The following is a 16,394-nucleotide window of genomic DNA, read 5'->3' as shown; positions in this document are numbered from 1 at the left end:
CTGAACTTAAATTAAAGCGAATCATTTCTTTATTTAATAATTTACAGACAACTTCTGCACTCAGTGTTTTAGATGTTCCTGTCGGTCCTTCAAGTAAAACTGGAATTCCTATTGATAAACAATCATAAAGTTTTAATAGACGTTCTTTCGCTCCTTCTGTAAATATAAAGTTTTGCTTTATAAGTTCTTCTTTTTCTTTTTCTCCAAACTCAAATTGTGTTTGAAGATTTATATTTTCTTTGATTTTTTCAATAATAGAATCAATATCAATTTCTTTCTCATCAAAATATGGATCTGATAGTAAATTAAATTCTTCTGAATTTTCTTTATCATTATTATCGATTATATCATCAATATCATCTTCTTCTTGGGGATCATTATTTGATGTTAATATTTCATTATCTTCATTAAATATAACCTGAAGATATTTAATAGCACTTTCATTGTTTTTTCTTGCTGCTCTTTGTAAATATTTAATCCCTTCTGCTTTTTTCTTTGGAAAATTTCGTCCTTCATAAAGTTCAACACCAAAATAATACATATCTTCAGCATCTCCTTCATCTGCATGCCTCTTTTTATCTATAAGTTCTTGTGTTAAAACATTTTGATATGCCTTAATTTTCATTATATATTTTTGATAATTAATTTCATCTTGTACTTGAGTTTCTTTAGAAACATTTTGAAGTATTGCTTTGATTTCAGAAAATGTTGGTCTTGAAGTTGGTTCTGTTGATAAGCATTGTTGAATAAGAGAATAATATTTATCAATAGAAATAGTAATAAATGGAACTGTAAATTGTGAAATTGATTGATATAATTCTTCTTCTTCAATACCATTAACTAAAAATATTTCAAAATTCATTGTAAGAAGTTGTAACATGATTATTCCAAATGAATACACATCTGATTTTTGCGTGTAATCATTAGAACGAAGAATTTCAGGTGCCATATAAATTAGAACTTTATCATCTTCGTGATTTTGATAATCATTGGGAAAAATTAAATAATACATCAGATCTGTAATAATTGGCTCAAAATTATCATTTAGAAAAATATTGAATGATGTTAATCGACCATGAATTAAGTTTGCTTCATGTAACGACTCCATAAAAGAAGATATTCCTAATAATATTTTATTGAAGGGATTCCACCCTTCTGGAATAAATCCGTTCTCGAGAATTTTTATAAAATTATATAAAGAACCATTTGAATAAAACGGTGATAAAATATAACCATCTTTTGATGGTTCAGGTTCTGAGATATGAACAATACGTCCAATATATTGATGAGTAAATTCATTGTATTTATTATATATTTCTTGAAATGATGTAATTCCTTGAGGAATGGTTCTCAGAACGAATTTATCATCTGTAAGTTTGCTTTTAAACATCAATGTTTTGGATTGACTGCTATTATGATTAGTTATTTCTTGTATTTTCTCATACTCATTCAGATATTCGTCTTGAGCTAACATTTAAAAAAAATGCCAAACATCACAACAAAGCTTAACGTACCATGACATAGCCACTTTTACCGATATACTCGCATTCAAAAAGTTACAGTGTCAAAATAATGTACGATTAAAATCAATTGAAAATATCGAGAATTAACTAAATATTTGCTAGCGAGTATATACTCAAAAAGTGCATTAGTGACAAAACTAGAAGGTGCATTTACAAGTGAAAATCTTTAAATTTTTTAATTGAAACAAATTAGACTGGCTTGAAAAACTTGTAGACTGACAACTTAATATAGCCCACGCCTACAATTTGGCATTATTCGTAGAGAACATTTATTAATATATATTTAATAGTTTTTTTCGATTTAATTTTGTAATTTTCGCAATATTCCTATTTTCACTCACTTCACCATTTAAAGTTAACACTAAAAAATCTTTTTTCTCGGTTTTCTTTGCTTATTTGAATTAATTCATGTTTTTGGGACTAAATATATGCATATAGAATTAGAAAAAGCTAGTCCATGCTTGGAGTTCTTTTTGAAAGAATTGGGCAAAATCATATTAAATGCATAAAACGAACTTTTTATATTAGACGTGTTTGGCCGATAGACTTCAACGACCGTTATACAATGGAACTTTTTGAAAATAACGATAGATATGGTTTGCTTACAAAAAGTCGTTTACATCACGCTGGGTCATTTAATGTCAAAAATTCCTTCTTTCATGGCATTAATATCAAAGCCTACTCGTGTGCCACTCGAATTGCTTGATTTAAATTTGCATGAATATCTCCAAATTATTAATCTAAAAAATAACATTTCACCAATATTCAACCGCGCTTAATTGAATAATTTGTTCTTTCCCTTTTGATTCGGTTAAATACTTATCAAAACTCTCAGAAATTTTTTGTTGAATTAATTCAGAATAGTCAGGATTCCTCTTACAAAACTCGAGTACAAGTTTTCTTCTTTCTTCGGCAATTCTTTCACGCTTTGCTAATGTTTTAAGGAAATCTCTTGGTAAATATGTAGATATTCCATCTGGCTCATCACCAAATGGAACCACAAGAGGACAAAAATCTGAGGGATCCATTAAGCTTGATGAAGCACCGGATTCATTGATTGGGTAATTCCAAAAATTTTTACCTGTAGGTAAAACAAATTTTGAAGCAGCATTATAGGGAGCAATAACAATGTTGTAAGAACCTTCAGAGACGATGGGTTGTGTATTTACGTATAGATATAAGTTGATATGGTGTGATTTTGATACTCTAATTGATTGAGAATATGATGTTACTTTGACTTGGCTAGACCTATCAATTGTAACAATGTTTGCACTGCAAATAAAAATCAAGCTATCAGTACAATGTTTAATGATTATTGTATCAATTGGTTTTACAATGTATATATAAGAATTTTTGCAATTTTGTATTTCGATAGCATTTGAAGAATTTGATTTTACGCATATTGTTTTTGATTGGACATTTGCGATTTCTAGTGCTTTGGGTGTTTCTTCCATTTAAAAATTTAAACGTGCGCGCTTAACGTGTTGTTTGTTTAAATATTCAAAAAGTGTGTTTTTGGTGTGCACACCTTTATAATTATTTGTAATAAATCATGAAAGAACTTTAATAATAATGTTTGTCCGATAAATTTCAATAAAGATCCCGAGAATGCATGTATTCTCTTTTCTTTTTTCCCCAAAAGCACTGCTGCATTTTTTGCACAACGTTGAAAAATGGAAATAACAATCAAAAAATTTAACGTTGCCCATGACTGATCATAATGACTATATTCTTATATAATATAAACCAGTTAATGTTCTAACAATAATTTATGATTTATTTTTTATTTATTAAGTATTTCGTTTATGAATGAATCTAAAGCTTCTTCATAAGCCTTTGTTTCTTTATAATAACTTTCACTATGTGCAGCACCTTTCACAATCAATTTCATCTTTTTAGAGGCAATGTTCTCATAAATTTCTTCTCCCATTGATAATGGAACGAATTCATCATTTTCGCCATGGATTAATAAAATTGGAACTTTCGCTTTCCTAACTTCAATCGCCGAATTACAATCAGACATTCCATACCCGGCGAATCTTTTGTTTATAATGTTCGAAATTTGGATAATTGGAAATGATGGAATATGATATTTTGTATTGAGAACATATTTAAACATTTCTGCAGCAGAAGTAAATGCGCAATCGGAAATGATTCCTTTGACTTGTGGTGGAAGATCCAGACCGCTGGCCATAAGAACAGTGGCGCCGCCCATTGATATTCCATGTAGAAATATATTAATTGAATCTCCAAATTTGTTTATTGTCCAAGTGATCCATTGTAAAGCATCATAACGATCCATGCAACCAAAGCCAACATATTTCCCTTCACTTTGACCATGCGCTCGTTCATCAACAAGTAACATTCGAAAACCATGTGTTAAATAATAGTTTGATATGCTTGTATAATCAGTGATGCCTTGACTAGAGTAACCATGGAAACAAATAACGATTTTAGGCCCTTCAGGTCCTTTGAAATATGTTCCATGAAGACGTAGACCATCTTGTGATTCAGTCCAAACGTCTTCGTGGGACTGATTTAACATAAAAGATCTACGCTCTGCCATCATAGGGTAGTATTTCTCCCAATCTACGCCAGACATTTTGATAACTTGTTTTTGATCAACACTTTTGCGTATCATTGTTGTTCTGTAAAAGTACGAAATTAAGGCAGCTTCAAATGCAATTAGAAGTCCGATAATTGCAATTATTATTTTGGCTGTGTTAACCATTTTGTTCAAGAGGGGACTTTATTTTTGCCAGTTAAATAACCTCATATGGGAATAAACGGTCTTGTTCCAAAAGGTTTCTCAATATTTTAACAGATACTGTTAAAAAATTGAAGTATCAAAACTTTTTAGCTTAAAATTTAACCTACAATATCTTGATACTTTTATGGACTTCATGAAAAGGCGAAAACTGCTTTCAAGAAAAACATCTGCATTTGATTGGAAAAAATTTATACTTTCATTAGAATCAAGTGTTTTTTCTTTAAATGAAGGTAATATTAAAGCTTGTGTTCAAAATACAATGAATTTATTTTCAGAAGTTGAAAGTTTTCCATTTTCGTTTAATCTTCTTCTTTGTAGATATATATATATATTCTGTATTTAAATTAAAACAATGTGAACCAATTTTATGTCTCACGTATTTGAAGTTAATAGAAAATTTAGAAGAAGAAATAAATATAAATAATCCAAAAATAATTTCATACTTCTGTAAGTTTCTTATAGAATTAAAAACGCAAGAATCATATCATTTGATTCGAAAATTGGTTGGACAAAAACTTATTGTTTTACATTTTCAAGAAAACATGACAAAACTTTATTTTTCACATTATAAAACAAAAGAAGAAATATCAAATATTTCAGAAAAAAGTATTCAACATTTTAAAGCATATATTAAAGCACTACACAAACATGATTTGAAACTTCATAAAAATTATATTAAAGAAGGAGTTAACCCAATGGAAATTGCAGAAGTTATTAGAAATGATGATGTTGAAAAATTGCAACAAATAACATCACAAACAAATTTTGATTTTAGCCAAACAATTGAATCATGTGTTTATGAAAAGGCATCACTACTATCTACACAAGGCACTACATTGATTAATTATGCAGCATTTTTTTCTGCTGTTAAATGTTTTAAATTTTTATTAATAAATGGATCTAATATTATAAATACAAAACAATATGCAATCGCAGGAGGGAATATAGAGATTATTCATATGTGTGAAAAAACTTATTCATTATTTAGTAATGTATATGAATCAGCAAATGAATATCATCGAAATGATGTTTTCCTTTATTTTTATGAAAACAAGAAAAACGATTTAAAAGATTTAACAGTTTTAGGAATTAAATGCATTCAACATAATAACTTAGAAATTTTATTTTTTCTAATAGACGAAGGAATGCAAATTAATTCTAAATTTATTGAGAAATTAATAAAAATAGGAAATACAATGTTGATGAAATATTTTATTGAAAATCAACAGATTACAAAATCAGTTTTGCAAAAATTAGATTTTTGCAAATCATTTCAATCTTGAAATCTTGAAATCATTAAATTATTTGCTGAACAAAAAGAATTTGATATAAATGAAAGAATTTTTTTTAATTATATGTTTATCTGATTTATTTTGTGTAAAAAAAGAAAGATACATTTGTTTCGCTAAATTGAAGTTTGTTTTGATTATATTTGACACCACTTATGTTTGCATGCAAAAAAGGATATACAGAAATAGTCAAATTACTACTTGAACAAAAAGGAATTGACATTAATTATAAGCATATTTGTTCGTTTTATTTGTTATTTTTTTAATAATTTGATATTTCAAAACAATATTTGGAAATTATTTTAACTATTTTGGTCAGCACTTATTTGGGCATCGAAAAATGGGCATACAGAAATAGTCAAGTCACTCCTTGAACAAGAAGGAATTGATGTTAATGTTAAAGGTATTTATTTGTTTTGTTTCATATTAATTTTAATAATACCATATTTCAAAATAATATTTGAAAAATATTTGAAAAATTTAAAACACCACTTTGGTATGCAACTAAGAAAGGTCAGATTGAAGTTGTTAAGCTACTTCTTAAGCAAAAAGGAATTAATGTCAATGCATATAATATTTATATATAAATATTTATGTTTATTATTGTAACATAAGATTTGTTTAATTCGTTTAACATTTATTTTAATAATTTTATTTTTATTTTAATGATTTGATATTTATTTTAATATTTTAGCTTTTGTTTTCATAATTTTATGTTTATTTCTATATATTTCTGTTTGCTGTAACAATTTGATATTCATTTTCATAAATCTGAATTTGTTTGTTTTGTTTTATACTCCACTTATGATTGCATGCAAGAAAGTTCACAAGGAAATAGTTAAATTACTTCTTGAACAAAAAGGAATTGATGTTAATTATAATAATATTTGTTCGTTTTATTTATTATTTTTTTGAATAATTTGATATTTCAAAATAATATTTGGAAATTATATAAATTATTTGAGACAGCACTTATATTAGCATTTGAAAAAGGTTATATCGAAATTGTTCAAATGTTAAAACATTGGATAACTGATGAAGAAAAACGTCACAAAAGAAGAAAGTAAAAATGTATTTGAGATGAATCACTTTGTATATAATTTATTGTTTTAAATACAATGCTTCAAAAAATTAGCGTACCACAACTATTAACACAATCAAAATATGAAGTAATTCTTTACGAAAAGCTCACTACAAAAAAGCTCAATAGTTTGAACTTTCAAAATAACGATAGGGTTTTATCTATCGGTTTTCCCAGGATTCAGTGTCAGAGAAAATTCTATCGTTCTTAAAACCGTTAAATAAATTTTAAACCGACATGTTAAAACATTCTAAATTTTTTCCATATCAAATTAAAATTAATTAAATATGATTTATGATTTAAAATATCCATCAAAATGCTTCAAAATTTTCTTTTTTGATATTTTTGTTTTTATTTATTTTAATGCTTTTTTAAATCATGCAAATTGATAACGGTCGCTTCCATCTTGGTAAGCCAATTCCATGACTGAGCAGTCCCCTTTTGGAATTGAATCTAACCCCAATCATGAAAACATAAAAAGACCTAAGGTTGAAAATATTGGAAAAGTACTTCTACCACCAAATATTCCAAATCCTTCAAAAAATTTCTCATTTATTGACAAGTCCAAAAATTCACATACAGATGCTCCACCTCTATACCAGCAGGTTCCAGTTCCAAGTGGAGCTGAACATTGTCTTCAAGGACTTTGTTTTTCTGCAACAGGAACAATGCGATCATTGAAAAGAGGTGATCTTCGTGCTTTAATTGAAAAATACGGAGGAAGGCTAAGGCCATCCATAAATGCAAATACTGATGTTTTGATTCGTGGAGTATCAGATGTAAATGAAGAAAAATATAATCAAGCAAAAGAAAAAGGAATAACAATCATTGATGAAAATGGTCTTTTTTACATCATTCGGCAATCCAACGTAACCAAAAAACCAATTCCCGAACCTTCTGAAACAACCAATGAACCCCCTCCAAAAAAAACCGTAAAACAAGCGGTTGATTTACTTCAATTATTGAATGGGAAACCGGCTAGTAAACCAAAGAAAAAAGCCAAACAAAAAACAGAAAACGAAAAGCCAAAACCTCAAGAAACAGAGACAAAACCAAAAGAAATAAGAAAAACCACTCCCACACCAGTAGGACCTCCACCACCCGAAGAACTTTCTGAAAACGAAGATTCAAAATACAGTTTATTTACAGAAAAATATCGTCCAAAGTCATTTTCTGATCTTGTTGGCAATGAAGCTGGAATCAAAAAACTTAGAGAATGGATAGGTAGTTTTGATAGGCAAACTAAAAAGGCTGTTCTCATATCTGGTCCTCCTGGTATTGGAAAATCATCTGCAGCTTACCTTGCAGCTACTCAAGCTAACTATAATGTCATTGAGTATAATGCTAGTGATGCACGAAATAAATCGATCATTGAAAAACTAGCTTCCGATGTCACTTCTAACCAAACCCTCATCAAATATAAAACACTTATACCTTCCAATGTTCGCAGCGCCATTATTTTCGATGAAATTGACGGAATGTCATCTGGAGATCGCGGTGGTGTTCAAGCTCTAGCCAAATTTATTTCCAAAACTAAGATCCCCATTATATGTATTTGCAATGATCGCAATTGTGACAAACTTCAAAGCATCAATAAGTTAGTTATTGATATTCCATTTGATCCACCCACTCAAATCGAAGTTGCAAAACGTCTTCTTGCAATTTGTAAGCAAGAAGGAATTACTCTTGATCGTCGTCAATACATTGCAATCACAAAAATTACAAATGGCGACATCCGATCCACTATTAATAATTTACAACTCTGGGCCAATGGCATTCAGAATGCGAGTGAAAAAGATCTCACCCACAATGATCCATTTAAGTGTATTTCAACATTATTTAATCCACAGTCAACGTTTGATCAAAAATATGACTGCTTCTTTGTCGACTATGACATGATGCCTGTATTAACGCATGAGTACATGTATTGTAATGGCAATTTTCATGAGTATTGGGAGGCCTTAGATTCGATGGCATATGGCAATGAAATTCAGAACTTTATTCACGAAAGTGGCAACTGGGAACTGTTACCGTTTAGGGGCGTCATGTCATGTGTTTATCCAACCACTGTATCCAAGAATGTTTTACGGGTTAAAGTTTATTCCCATTTCCCAGAGATGTTATCCAAGCAAACACAACAAAAGAAGATGGAAAGATTTATCTCTGAAGCATCATTGCGATCATCACGAAGTGCATCATTACCAAGAGGAGTATTTCGGGATTCATTTGCTGAGCTAATAACAATGAAATTTTACACATTATTAAGCGAAAAGAAAGAAAACGAATTAATGGAATTGTTGACTCAAATGGAACTGTCGAAGGACGACATGGAAAACTTGCGAACTGTCGTAGACTTCGGCATTAACTCTTTTCCTGAAGTTTCTTCACAAGCGAAAAGTAGTTTCACGAAGAAATATAATCAGTCGCATTCGCAAAAGGTGAAAGTAAATGATTCGGGAGAAAGTTATAAAGCCGATTATTACATAAAATCGTGTTCGCAAAACAGTAAAAGAATAACAAGGAAAAGTAAATAAAGAAATTTGTTATATGTATTATAAACAAAATAATAATAAAACATTTTATTTAATTTGTATTTTTTTCCCCAAGAAATATTTAAACAAATATAAATTAAAAATATTAAAAAGGAAAAAAACAAAGAAATGTGTGTATGAATCAAATGAATATTATTTTTCATCATACTCTATTTGTATTAAGTGTTATGAATGTTGAGTCATCATATTTAAATCTTATTGAAAAAAATGTGATCAAAAATGGTTAATATTCCATAAAAGTTGTTATTTATATATAAATTAAAATATGGCGATTAGTTATAGTATTTGAAAGTTAATTATTTATTTAAGTATTTATGATGGATTTAAAAATGTTTTCTCTGCAATGTAAGTAAAGATTGAAGATAAAACAATTGCTATTGCAATAATGAAGGAATTCCAACTTGCGACCATTTCCTTTTCTTTTACAGTCAAAATATCATCATTCATTATTAAATGATAAACATTTACGTATGAACATCCACCGCATAATCCTACAAAAAATATTATAGCTGATGATCCTTCAATACCCAAGAAATGATAATATGCATTAATACCAAATAATGCAAAGAAACATGCTTGGGTGATTGTCAATATTTCAACCCATGGAAAAGTAAAGAAAATTAAAGATGATCTAGAAATTAAAACACCAAATTGATATATTAATATAAGTAATTGAAAGAATGAGTTATACTTTTTCTTTTGGTTTTTATCAAGACAATTATGTACAAAAGCCCCTTGAATAACATATTCAAGAAAGTATACAAATCCGCAATTCATAATTTTTCCCCATGAACCATGTAAATATGAAAAGTTACAAAATCTTTCAGGCTCATTTGAATATCTTTCTTCTTTTTTAAACAATTCTTTATCATCGAAAGGGGACCTTATTAAAACACAGAAAAAAAGAAGAACATAAACAATAATTAATGGAATGACACATAGGAAAGAATAAAATATTGAAACATCATATTTTGAGCATATTAAAGAATAACTAGCTCCAAATATTCCAGCTAATCCAGTTCCAATTCCCCAACTTTTTAATAAATCTTGTTTTTTTCTTGATGTAATGAAACATAAAATAATTGATTCGCCAAGATATGAAGAAAAACCAATGCAAAAAATTCCAAAACATGTAAGCCAGAAATTTTTGGACAATGCACTAACCAAAAAACCTGTTGTCATAATGGTTGCATTCATTATGAATGAATATTCATGTTTAATATCAAAAGAAACGAGTAAATTATTGAGGTATCTTGAAACAATACCACAAAAAGTATTTGCAAACAAAACAATTCCAAGAGATGTTTCAGATTGATAATTTTTTACAATTCTTTCTGCAGATGAATATCCAATAACATATGGAGCATTTGTTAAGATTCCTATAATTATTGTAGCAATTTTATCGATCAAACGAATTCTATCATTTGAGTTATTCATGTTTTTGAAATTTTCCAAGTCAAAACCCGTAAACTTTCTATGGAAATTTTGATTGTTTTTTATTTATATTTATTCAAAAGAATATAAATATAAATCTGTCTACATAGAGAAAGAAAATTTTATTAGACCAAATTTTTCAAGTTTTTATTTGGAATCCAAATACATTTGAAATAAATTATCATAGATAATAAGCAATTTAGAACTTCATGAGCTTTAATTAAAACAGTATTTCTGGAAATTAAATAAATATTTACATAAAAAATATTATATTAAATTCATTTACTTTGAAAGATCTCTGATTGCTTCAAGTACAATAGAAAGAGATTCAGGTGTAAGATAAGGCAATAAAGCCAAAACCGCAGTTAATGGTCCTTCATCTGAGTTTGGTTGGCTGGGATATTGATGAGGAACATTTTTGATTTGTGGACTTGGTTCGGGTTCTCTACGTAAGAAACGCGTATTACTAGGAATCTGTTGCTGTTCTGTAGGCCATTCTTCGTCGTCACTAAAAGATCGATTCTGTGTTTTGATTTCTGATGAAATATTATTCATATGAACTGGTTCTGCAAAACTTGGTGGTGCATTGATTTTTGGAATCCTCCTCGCTGTTTTATTACTTGGGCTCTGATAGTTTACAGGTATTTCATCCAAAACTTTAAGTTGTGGAAGAATTGAAATAACTTGTTCCCTATAATTTTTTTGTGATGCAATCGGGTTATCTGAAAGCCAAAGCTTTTCTAATCTAGGCAGGTTACATAAATATCTAAGTTCTTCGAAATCTGAAATAAGATTTTTTCTAAGTGAAATTTCTCTGATTTTATGGCAATATTGAAAGGCATCCAAGTTACGTATCTTATTCATAGGCAGTGATACTGTTTCAACGTTTGGCATATATTGAAGAATTGAAATATCTGTTATATCATATCCCCAAATTGTCAAAACTTTAACATCTGTTAATGAATTAGCTCTTGTTTTTGCAAAAATCATATGTTTAGTTAGAACTCCATTATTAGAATTTTCGTCTTTATTCATTTTTAGGTGGTAAATTTTAAACGTTTATGCAGCAGAAAATTGAATAACCGATAACAAATTTGAGCACAAACACTAATTTTTAAATACTTTACACATACAAAACACGAACAAAAAAATTCCAAAATCCGTTAAAATAATGGATGTTTAACATCAAATTGTTCAACGACAACAACAAAAAACATCCAAATTCTTGATACTTAAAGTTTCTCGGCAAGAGCGCGGAATGCTAAAGCAACAGCTGATGCTCCGGGGTCAACATGATTCTTTAATGAGTCGGCATTTAGGTACGAAGACCTTCCAGCGCCTGCCTTAAGCATTGTCTTAGTAGCTTCAGCGCCTTTTTCGGCAGCTTCGGCAGCTTTTGCGACGCCATCCTTTAATGATTCGACAGCAGGCAACAACGCATCAATCATTGTCCTCATTCCAGGCTTAGCTCCGCCAAGTTCCATCATTTTGTTGACACCTGAAATCAATGCTTCAGAAAATGATTTTCCTTCACGTAATGAGGTTGCTGCTTGCATTGTTAATATTGACAACAAAACTCCAGATGAGCCTCCCATTGATTTGCTTAATATATCAGAAACACTCATTAATAATAATGGTAATTCATTAAATGGCAAATTTGAAAACTGACTCAAAATTCGACGAGCACCTGTTGCAAATGTAAATCCTGTATCACCATCTCCAACAAATGAATCAAGATGATTCAGATTTTCTTCATTTTCAATTAAACAATCACAAATGATCTTAAGTATCTTCTCTGTCTTTTCGTTCTTTGATGGCTTGTTAGGAATTTGTTGAACATTGTTACGTGCTGGGAACACTAAAGGTTTGTGGATCTCAACAGGGGTGACCCAACTGTGAACGTTAACGGGTGCTAACAAAGCTTCTGAATATTCGTCCTTCAATTCGAAGAACGTTATCGAGAACCCTTTCATGTCAAGTGACGTGCAAAGTGAAGCTGGGCCGATAAGGAGTTGGATGTTCACGTTGGTTGCTTCAAGGAGTGCTGAGCAAATAATGGACATCTCAAGATTGGAAACACCTCCGAGATTGTTGAGGAATGCAGCAAGTGGACCTTTCCTATGTTCTCTAAGTTTTTTGACCATCATATTAACAAGAGTTGTAGCGTTTTGAGTGTCAACAGTTTCAACACCAGGTTCTCCGTGAATGCCAAGACCAACTTCACAATGACCAGGTTCAACTCGATTTGATCCATCTGATGATGGAGTGGTACATGATGTGATAGAAACACCAATTGTGCTAATAAGTAACTTGGCTTGTTCTGCAATGGCTTTGATTTCAGAAAGTGATTTTCCTTTGGTGGCATAATATCCACAGACTTTATGAAGAAGAATAGTTCCGGCAAGACCACGTGGGCGTGGATGATCAGGTATTGAGATGTCGTCTGAAAAGATTACCATTTCGACTTTGACTCCGAGAGATTTTGCTTTTTCAACAGCAAGACCAAAGTTAAGGCAATCACCTGTGTATGCTTTCACAATAACAAGAACACCAGCTTCACCAGCAACATGTAAGATTGCAGAAAGAACAGCATCAATTGATGGTGATGCAAATAAGCCACCACAAACTGCTGCTGTAAGCATACCTTCACCAACAAATCCTGCGTGCATTGGTTCATGTCCAGAACCTCCTCCACTAATTAAAGCAACTTGATGATTTGATTTTTCTTTTGTCCAATCTGGACGAACAACAATGTTAATATCTGGTGATCCAACATCAAGTTTGGCAACTGGAGCTGAAGAGTACCTTAAGAATCCATCAACTGCATCGCTAACTAAGTTCTGTGTTGTGTTGAGGAAGAAACGTGTCATAACGTGATGTGATATCAGTTGTCAAATTTGAATAAAACTAATTTGACGATAAAATTCAACTCAAATTCTTGACTATAGACGATGTCGCTATAACAAACTCATCAAAAAACGCCATTTATTCTTATTTTGATGTATATCAAATCTTAAAATTTATCAAAGCACTTTAAATACTTATTTTTATAAGACGGGGACTGTTTATCATTCTCAAAAATTAGTTTAATAAAAATATAATATTTAGGGTTGGCTAATTTCGCCTAAAGTCTATTTTTGCCTCAGCTCCGTGAGGAAACTAAGGGGGAATGGGAGAAAGGAAATTTAAACTTTTTGAATAAAACATCACAGTTCACGAGGGTATCAAATGGAATGGATTTTCTGATATAATAAAACATCGATTATTTGCAATCGATTGTTCTGGATCTGTTCGCGGAAATATATTTTATCATTCAGAACTCCGAAAAATTATCGAAAATGAATATAAACCAGGCGATAAAATATTTATATGGTCAAATTTAGAACATCTTCAAGAAAAAACAAGAAGTCAAATGGAAGATTTTATGAATAATAAATATGGTAATGAAGGAACATATTCAGATCTTATTGCAGATATAGTAGTTACTGCAGGTGAAAATTATCATGATCATTTAATCATTGTTACTGATGGAGAAGTTCCTTTCGAAACTGTACAAGCAGGAGATGAAAAAATGAAAGCAAACAAAATCAAATTTAAACATGTTACCACATATTTAATTAACAATAAAAGTAATGAAGTTAATTTATCAGTAGGCGCACCATATAGCAGAAGTTGTCCTAACGAAACATATTTAATTAATGCGCCAGATGTAAAACAGAAACAAGTTTCTCTAATGAAAAAAGATTTAGATGCGTTAAACGAAATAGGAAATATTTCGACATATCAACAATTTATCGAAAATTACAAATTACTTGAAGAAGCAATACAAGCAAAAACAGTTGGAACTAAAGGCGATGGACAATTACAAAATGATTTGGATTTAATGAAACAAAGAATTATGGACTCCAATGATGAATACGATGAAAATGAATTCCAAGAAAAATGGAATGTTTTGTTTAACATGGCTTCAGGAGCTCTATAGCATGCTTTTACACTCGATTCAATAGCTGCCGCTAAAAAAAAAGGTCGATAAATAGAAGTAAGGAGGAACCACCAACTACTTTTCTAAAACGAATTTCTAATTTCTTCAAATAACTTCAGAATTTAGCACTTATTGGTTTGCCAATAAATCAAATTTTCAATAAGATATTTTGATTTTATATCAATATACATTTAATATATTGTGAATATACACTTTTTTATTTTATCAAGATTGAAGAGTTTTTGATTAATCATTTTTAGTTTGAGACACAAAACATCAAATGTTTAGACTAAAAAATGACATCATTAAGTAATAAGCCATAAATGATCAGATATTATTTATAAATAACTTTTTTTTAATTAATTTTTCTAAAAATCACGTTTGATCGTAACGCCACCACAAAACATGTTTCATGATGAGCAGGCATGATATCATATGAAGAAGAAGCCGTTTAACTGGCCGTATCATATGTAAATCATTCAAATTATAGAAAGGCTATGAGCAACAAGATAATAGCTGCGGTTGACAGTAAGCTTAGGAAATTCGAACTTGATATTCGCCGTCGTGTTATTTACGGCTCCCATCAAACAGCTGAATCAGCATGTCTTCTTATAAAAAAGTCTATCCAAAATGCAAAAACCGATGAAGATGTAAAATATGTAATACAGTATATTATAAACCAGCTTCAGAAACATCTTTCTAATAACATTGTTATTCGAAATTTATGTGCCGATATTTCAAGAAATCTTAATGAAGAATGGCTTGCATCTAGACCAGAAAACAGAGAAATTGTTCGAAGTACTTCACGTTCTGTTCTGGATATGTTTGTTACAACAAATGATTATGAAGATATTGAACCACCTGCTTCAGCTCTCAAGACTCGAATGGAAGAAATTCTCAATTCCACCATCGATGAGCTTTCTAGTACATACGAAGCCATTGCTCGACATTCTCCAAATTTCATATCATCAAATGATATAATATTAACTGTTGGAGTATCCACCTCAATTCTAAAGTTTCTTTCTGATAGCAAATGCAAGAAGACTGTCATTATCCCTGAACATGCACCTCAATATGATGGAAATGAAATGGCCAAGAAATTGCGCGATTGTGGTATCAAAGTCATAGTAATTCCAGACTCCGCCATCTTTGCTATCATTCCCAAAGTCAGCAAAATCATTGTATCTGCCAAAGCTGTTTTGTTGAATGGCGGCATTGTCAGTTATTCCATCACCAAGTCGATTGCGCTTGCTGCGAAGTATTACTCGAAGCCATTTATAGCGCTGTATTGGAACTCGAAGCTGTCAAACGAATTCTCCAAACCGGGGAAGACGTTTACGAATCTTCTGCAGCCCGATCAGGTGCTGCCGTACACAGACGCGGAGATAACAGACACCGTTGTGATCAACGTGGAAAGCGATTACTTGCCGCCGGAGTTAATCACAATGTTGATAAGTGAAAACGGACCACACTGTCCGCCGAACGTGTTCTCTTACGTACAAAAACATTTCTTCGATGAATAATTGTATAAAGTAGTGAGTAAATATCATATTTATACATAGTGTGTTGGACAGTGTTTCGCTTTTGTTGGATTTTTCATATGGAATTAATGAAATTATTTGCAAAATATTAAGGTCAATTATTGCAGGTATCACATGTGAATCAAATTTAATAACGAAAATGGGCAAATTGATAATCTATTCAATCATTATAAGAAATCAAAGAACACTTTGTGCAATAAAAAAATGAACTTAACGAGAAAT

The 16,394-nt window shown here is 30.6% G+C and overlaps 7 protein-coding genes across 7 annotated transcripts; 3 read left to right on the top strand and 4 right to left on the bottom strand.

The window, feature by feature from the left end:
- Positions 1 to 2,278: 2,278 nt before the first annotated feature.
- GO595_002876 (TBCC domain-containing protein 1) lies at positions 2,279 to 2,977 on the bottom strand (the record flags this gene model as incomplete). Its single annotated transcript, XM_067915834.1, has 1 exon — positions 2,279 to 2,977. One exon carries the CDS (start codon positions 2,975 to 2,977, stop codon positions 2,279 to 2,281), a length of 699 nt encoding a protein of 232 aa, XP_067776677.1.
- Positions 2,978 to 3,306: 329 nt separating this feature from the next.
- Positions 3,307 to 4,254, bottom strand: GO595_002875 (alpha/beta hydrolase; the record flags this gene model as incomplete). Its single annotated transcript, XM_067915832.1, has 1 exon — positions 3,307 to 4,254. The coding sequence occupies one exon, from the start codon at positions 4,252 to 4,254 to the stop codon at positions 3,307 to 3,309; it is 948 nt and encodes a 315-aa protein (XP_067776676.1).
- A 2,831-nt stretch (positions 4,255 to 7,085) lies between these two features.
- GO595_002874 (DNA replication factor C, large subunit) lies at positions 7,086 to 9,197 on the top strand (the record flags this gene model as incomplete). The annotated part of the gene is made up of 1 exon (XM_067915831.1): positions 7,086 to 9,197. The coding sequence occupies one exon, from the start codon at positions 7,086 to 7,088 to the stop codon at positions 9,195 to 9,197; it is 2,112 nt and encodes a 703-aa protein (XP_067776675.1).
- Positions 9,198 to 10,931: 1,734 nt separating this feature from the next.
- Positions 10,932 to 11,684, bottom strand: GO595_002873 (Leucine Rich Repeat family protein; the record flags this gene model as incomplete). Its single annotated transcript, XM_067915830.1, has 1 exon — positions 10,932 to 11,684. The coding sequence occupies one exon, from the start codon at positions 11,682 to 11,684 to the stop codon at positions 10,932 to 10,934; it is 753 nt and encodes a 250-aa protein (XP_067776674.1).
- Positions 11,685 to 11,881: 197 nt separating this feature from the next.
- GO595_002872 (DAK2 domain-containing protein) lies at positions 11,882 to 13,519 on the bottom strand (the record flags this gene model as incomplete). Its single annotated transcript, XM_067915829.1, has 1 exon — positions 11,882 to 13,519. One exon carries the CDS (start codon positions 13,517 to 13,519, stop codon positions 11,882 to 11,884), a length of 1,638 nt encoding a protein of 545 aa, XP_067776673.1.
- A 554-nt stretch (positions 13,520 to 14,073) lies between these two features.
- On the top strand, positions 14,074 to 14,631 carry GO595_002871 (uncharacterized protein; the record flags this gene model as incomplete). Its single annotated transcript, XM_067915828.1, has 1 exon — positions 14,074 to 14,631. The coding sequence occupies one exon, from the start codon at positions 14,074 to 14,076 to the stop codon at positions 14,629 to 14,631; it is 558 nt and encodes a 185-aa protein (XP_067776672.1).
- Positions 14,632 to 15,128: 497 nt separating this feature from the next.
- On the top strand, positions 15,129 to 16,154 carry GO595_002870 (Translation initiation factor eIF-2B subunit beta; the record flags this gene model as incomplete). Its single annotated transcript, XM_067915827.1, has 1 exon — positions 15,129 to 16,154. The coding sequence occupies one exon, from the start codon at positions 15,129 to 15,131 to the stop codon at positions 16,152 to 16,154; it is 1,026 nt and encodes a 341-aa protein (XP_067776671.1).
- Between the last annotated feature and the right edge of the window lie 240 nt (positions 16,155 to 16,394).

Source organism: Histomonas meleagridis, assembly GCF_020186115.1.
Source record: "Histomonas meleagridis strain 2922-C6/04-10x chromosome Unknown contig_20, whole genome shotgun sequence".
Classification (NCBI taxonomy): domain Eukaryota; phylum Parabasalia; order Tritrichomonadida; family Dientamoebidae; genus Histomonas; species Histomonas meleagridis.
The sequence above is the reverse complement of the archived record's forward strand: the minus strand, read 5'-3'. Positions and strand labels throughout refer to the sequence as shown.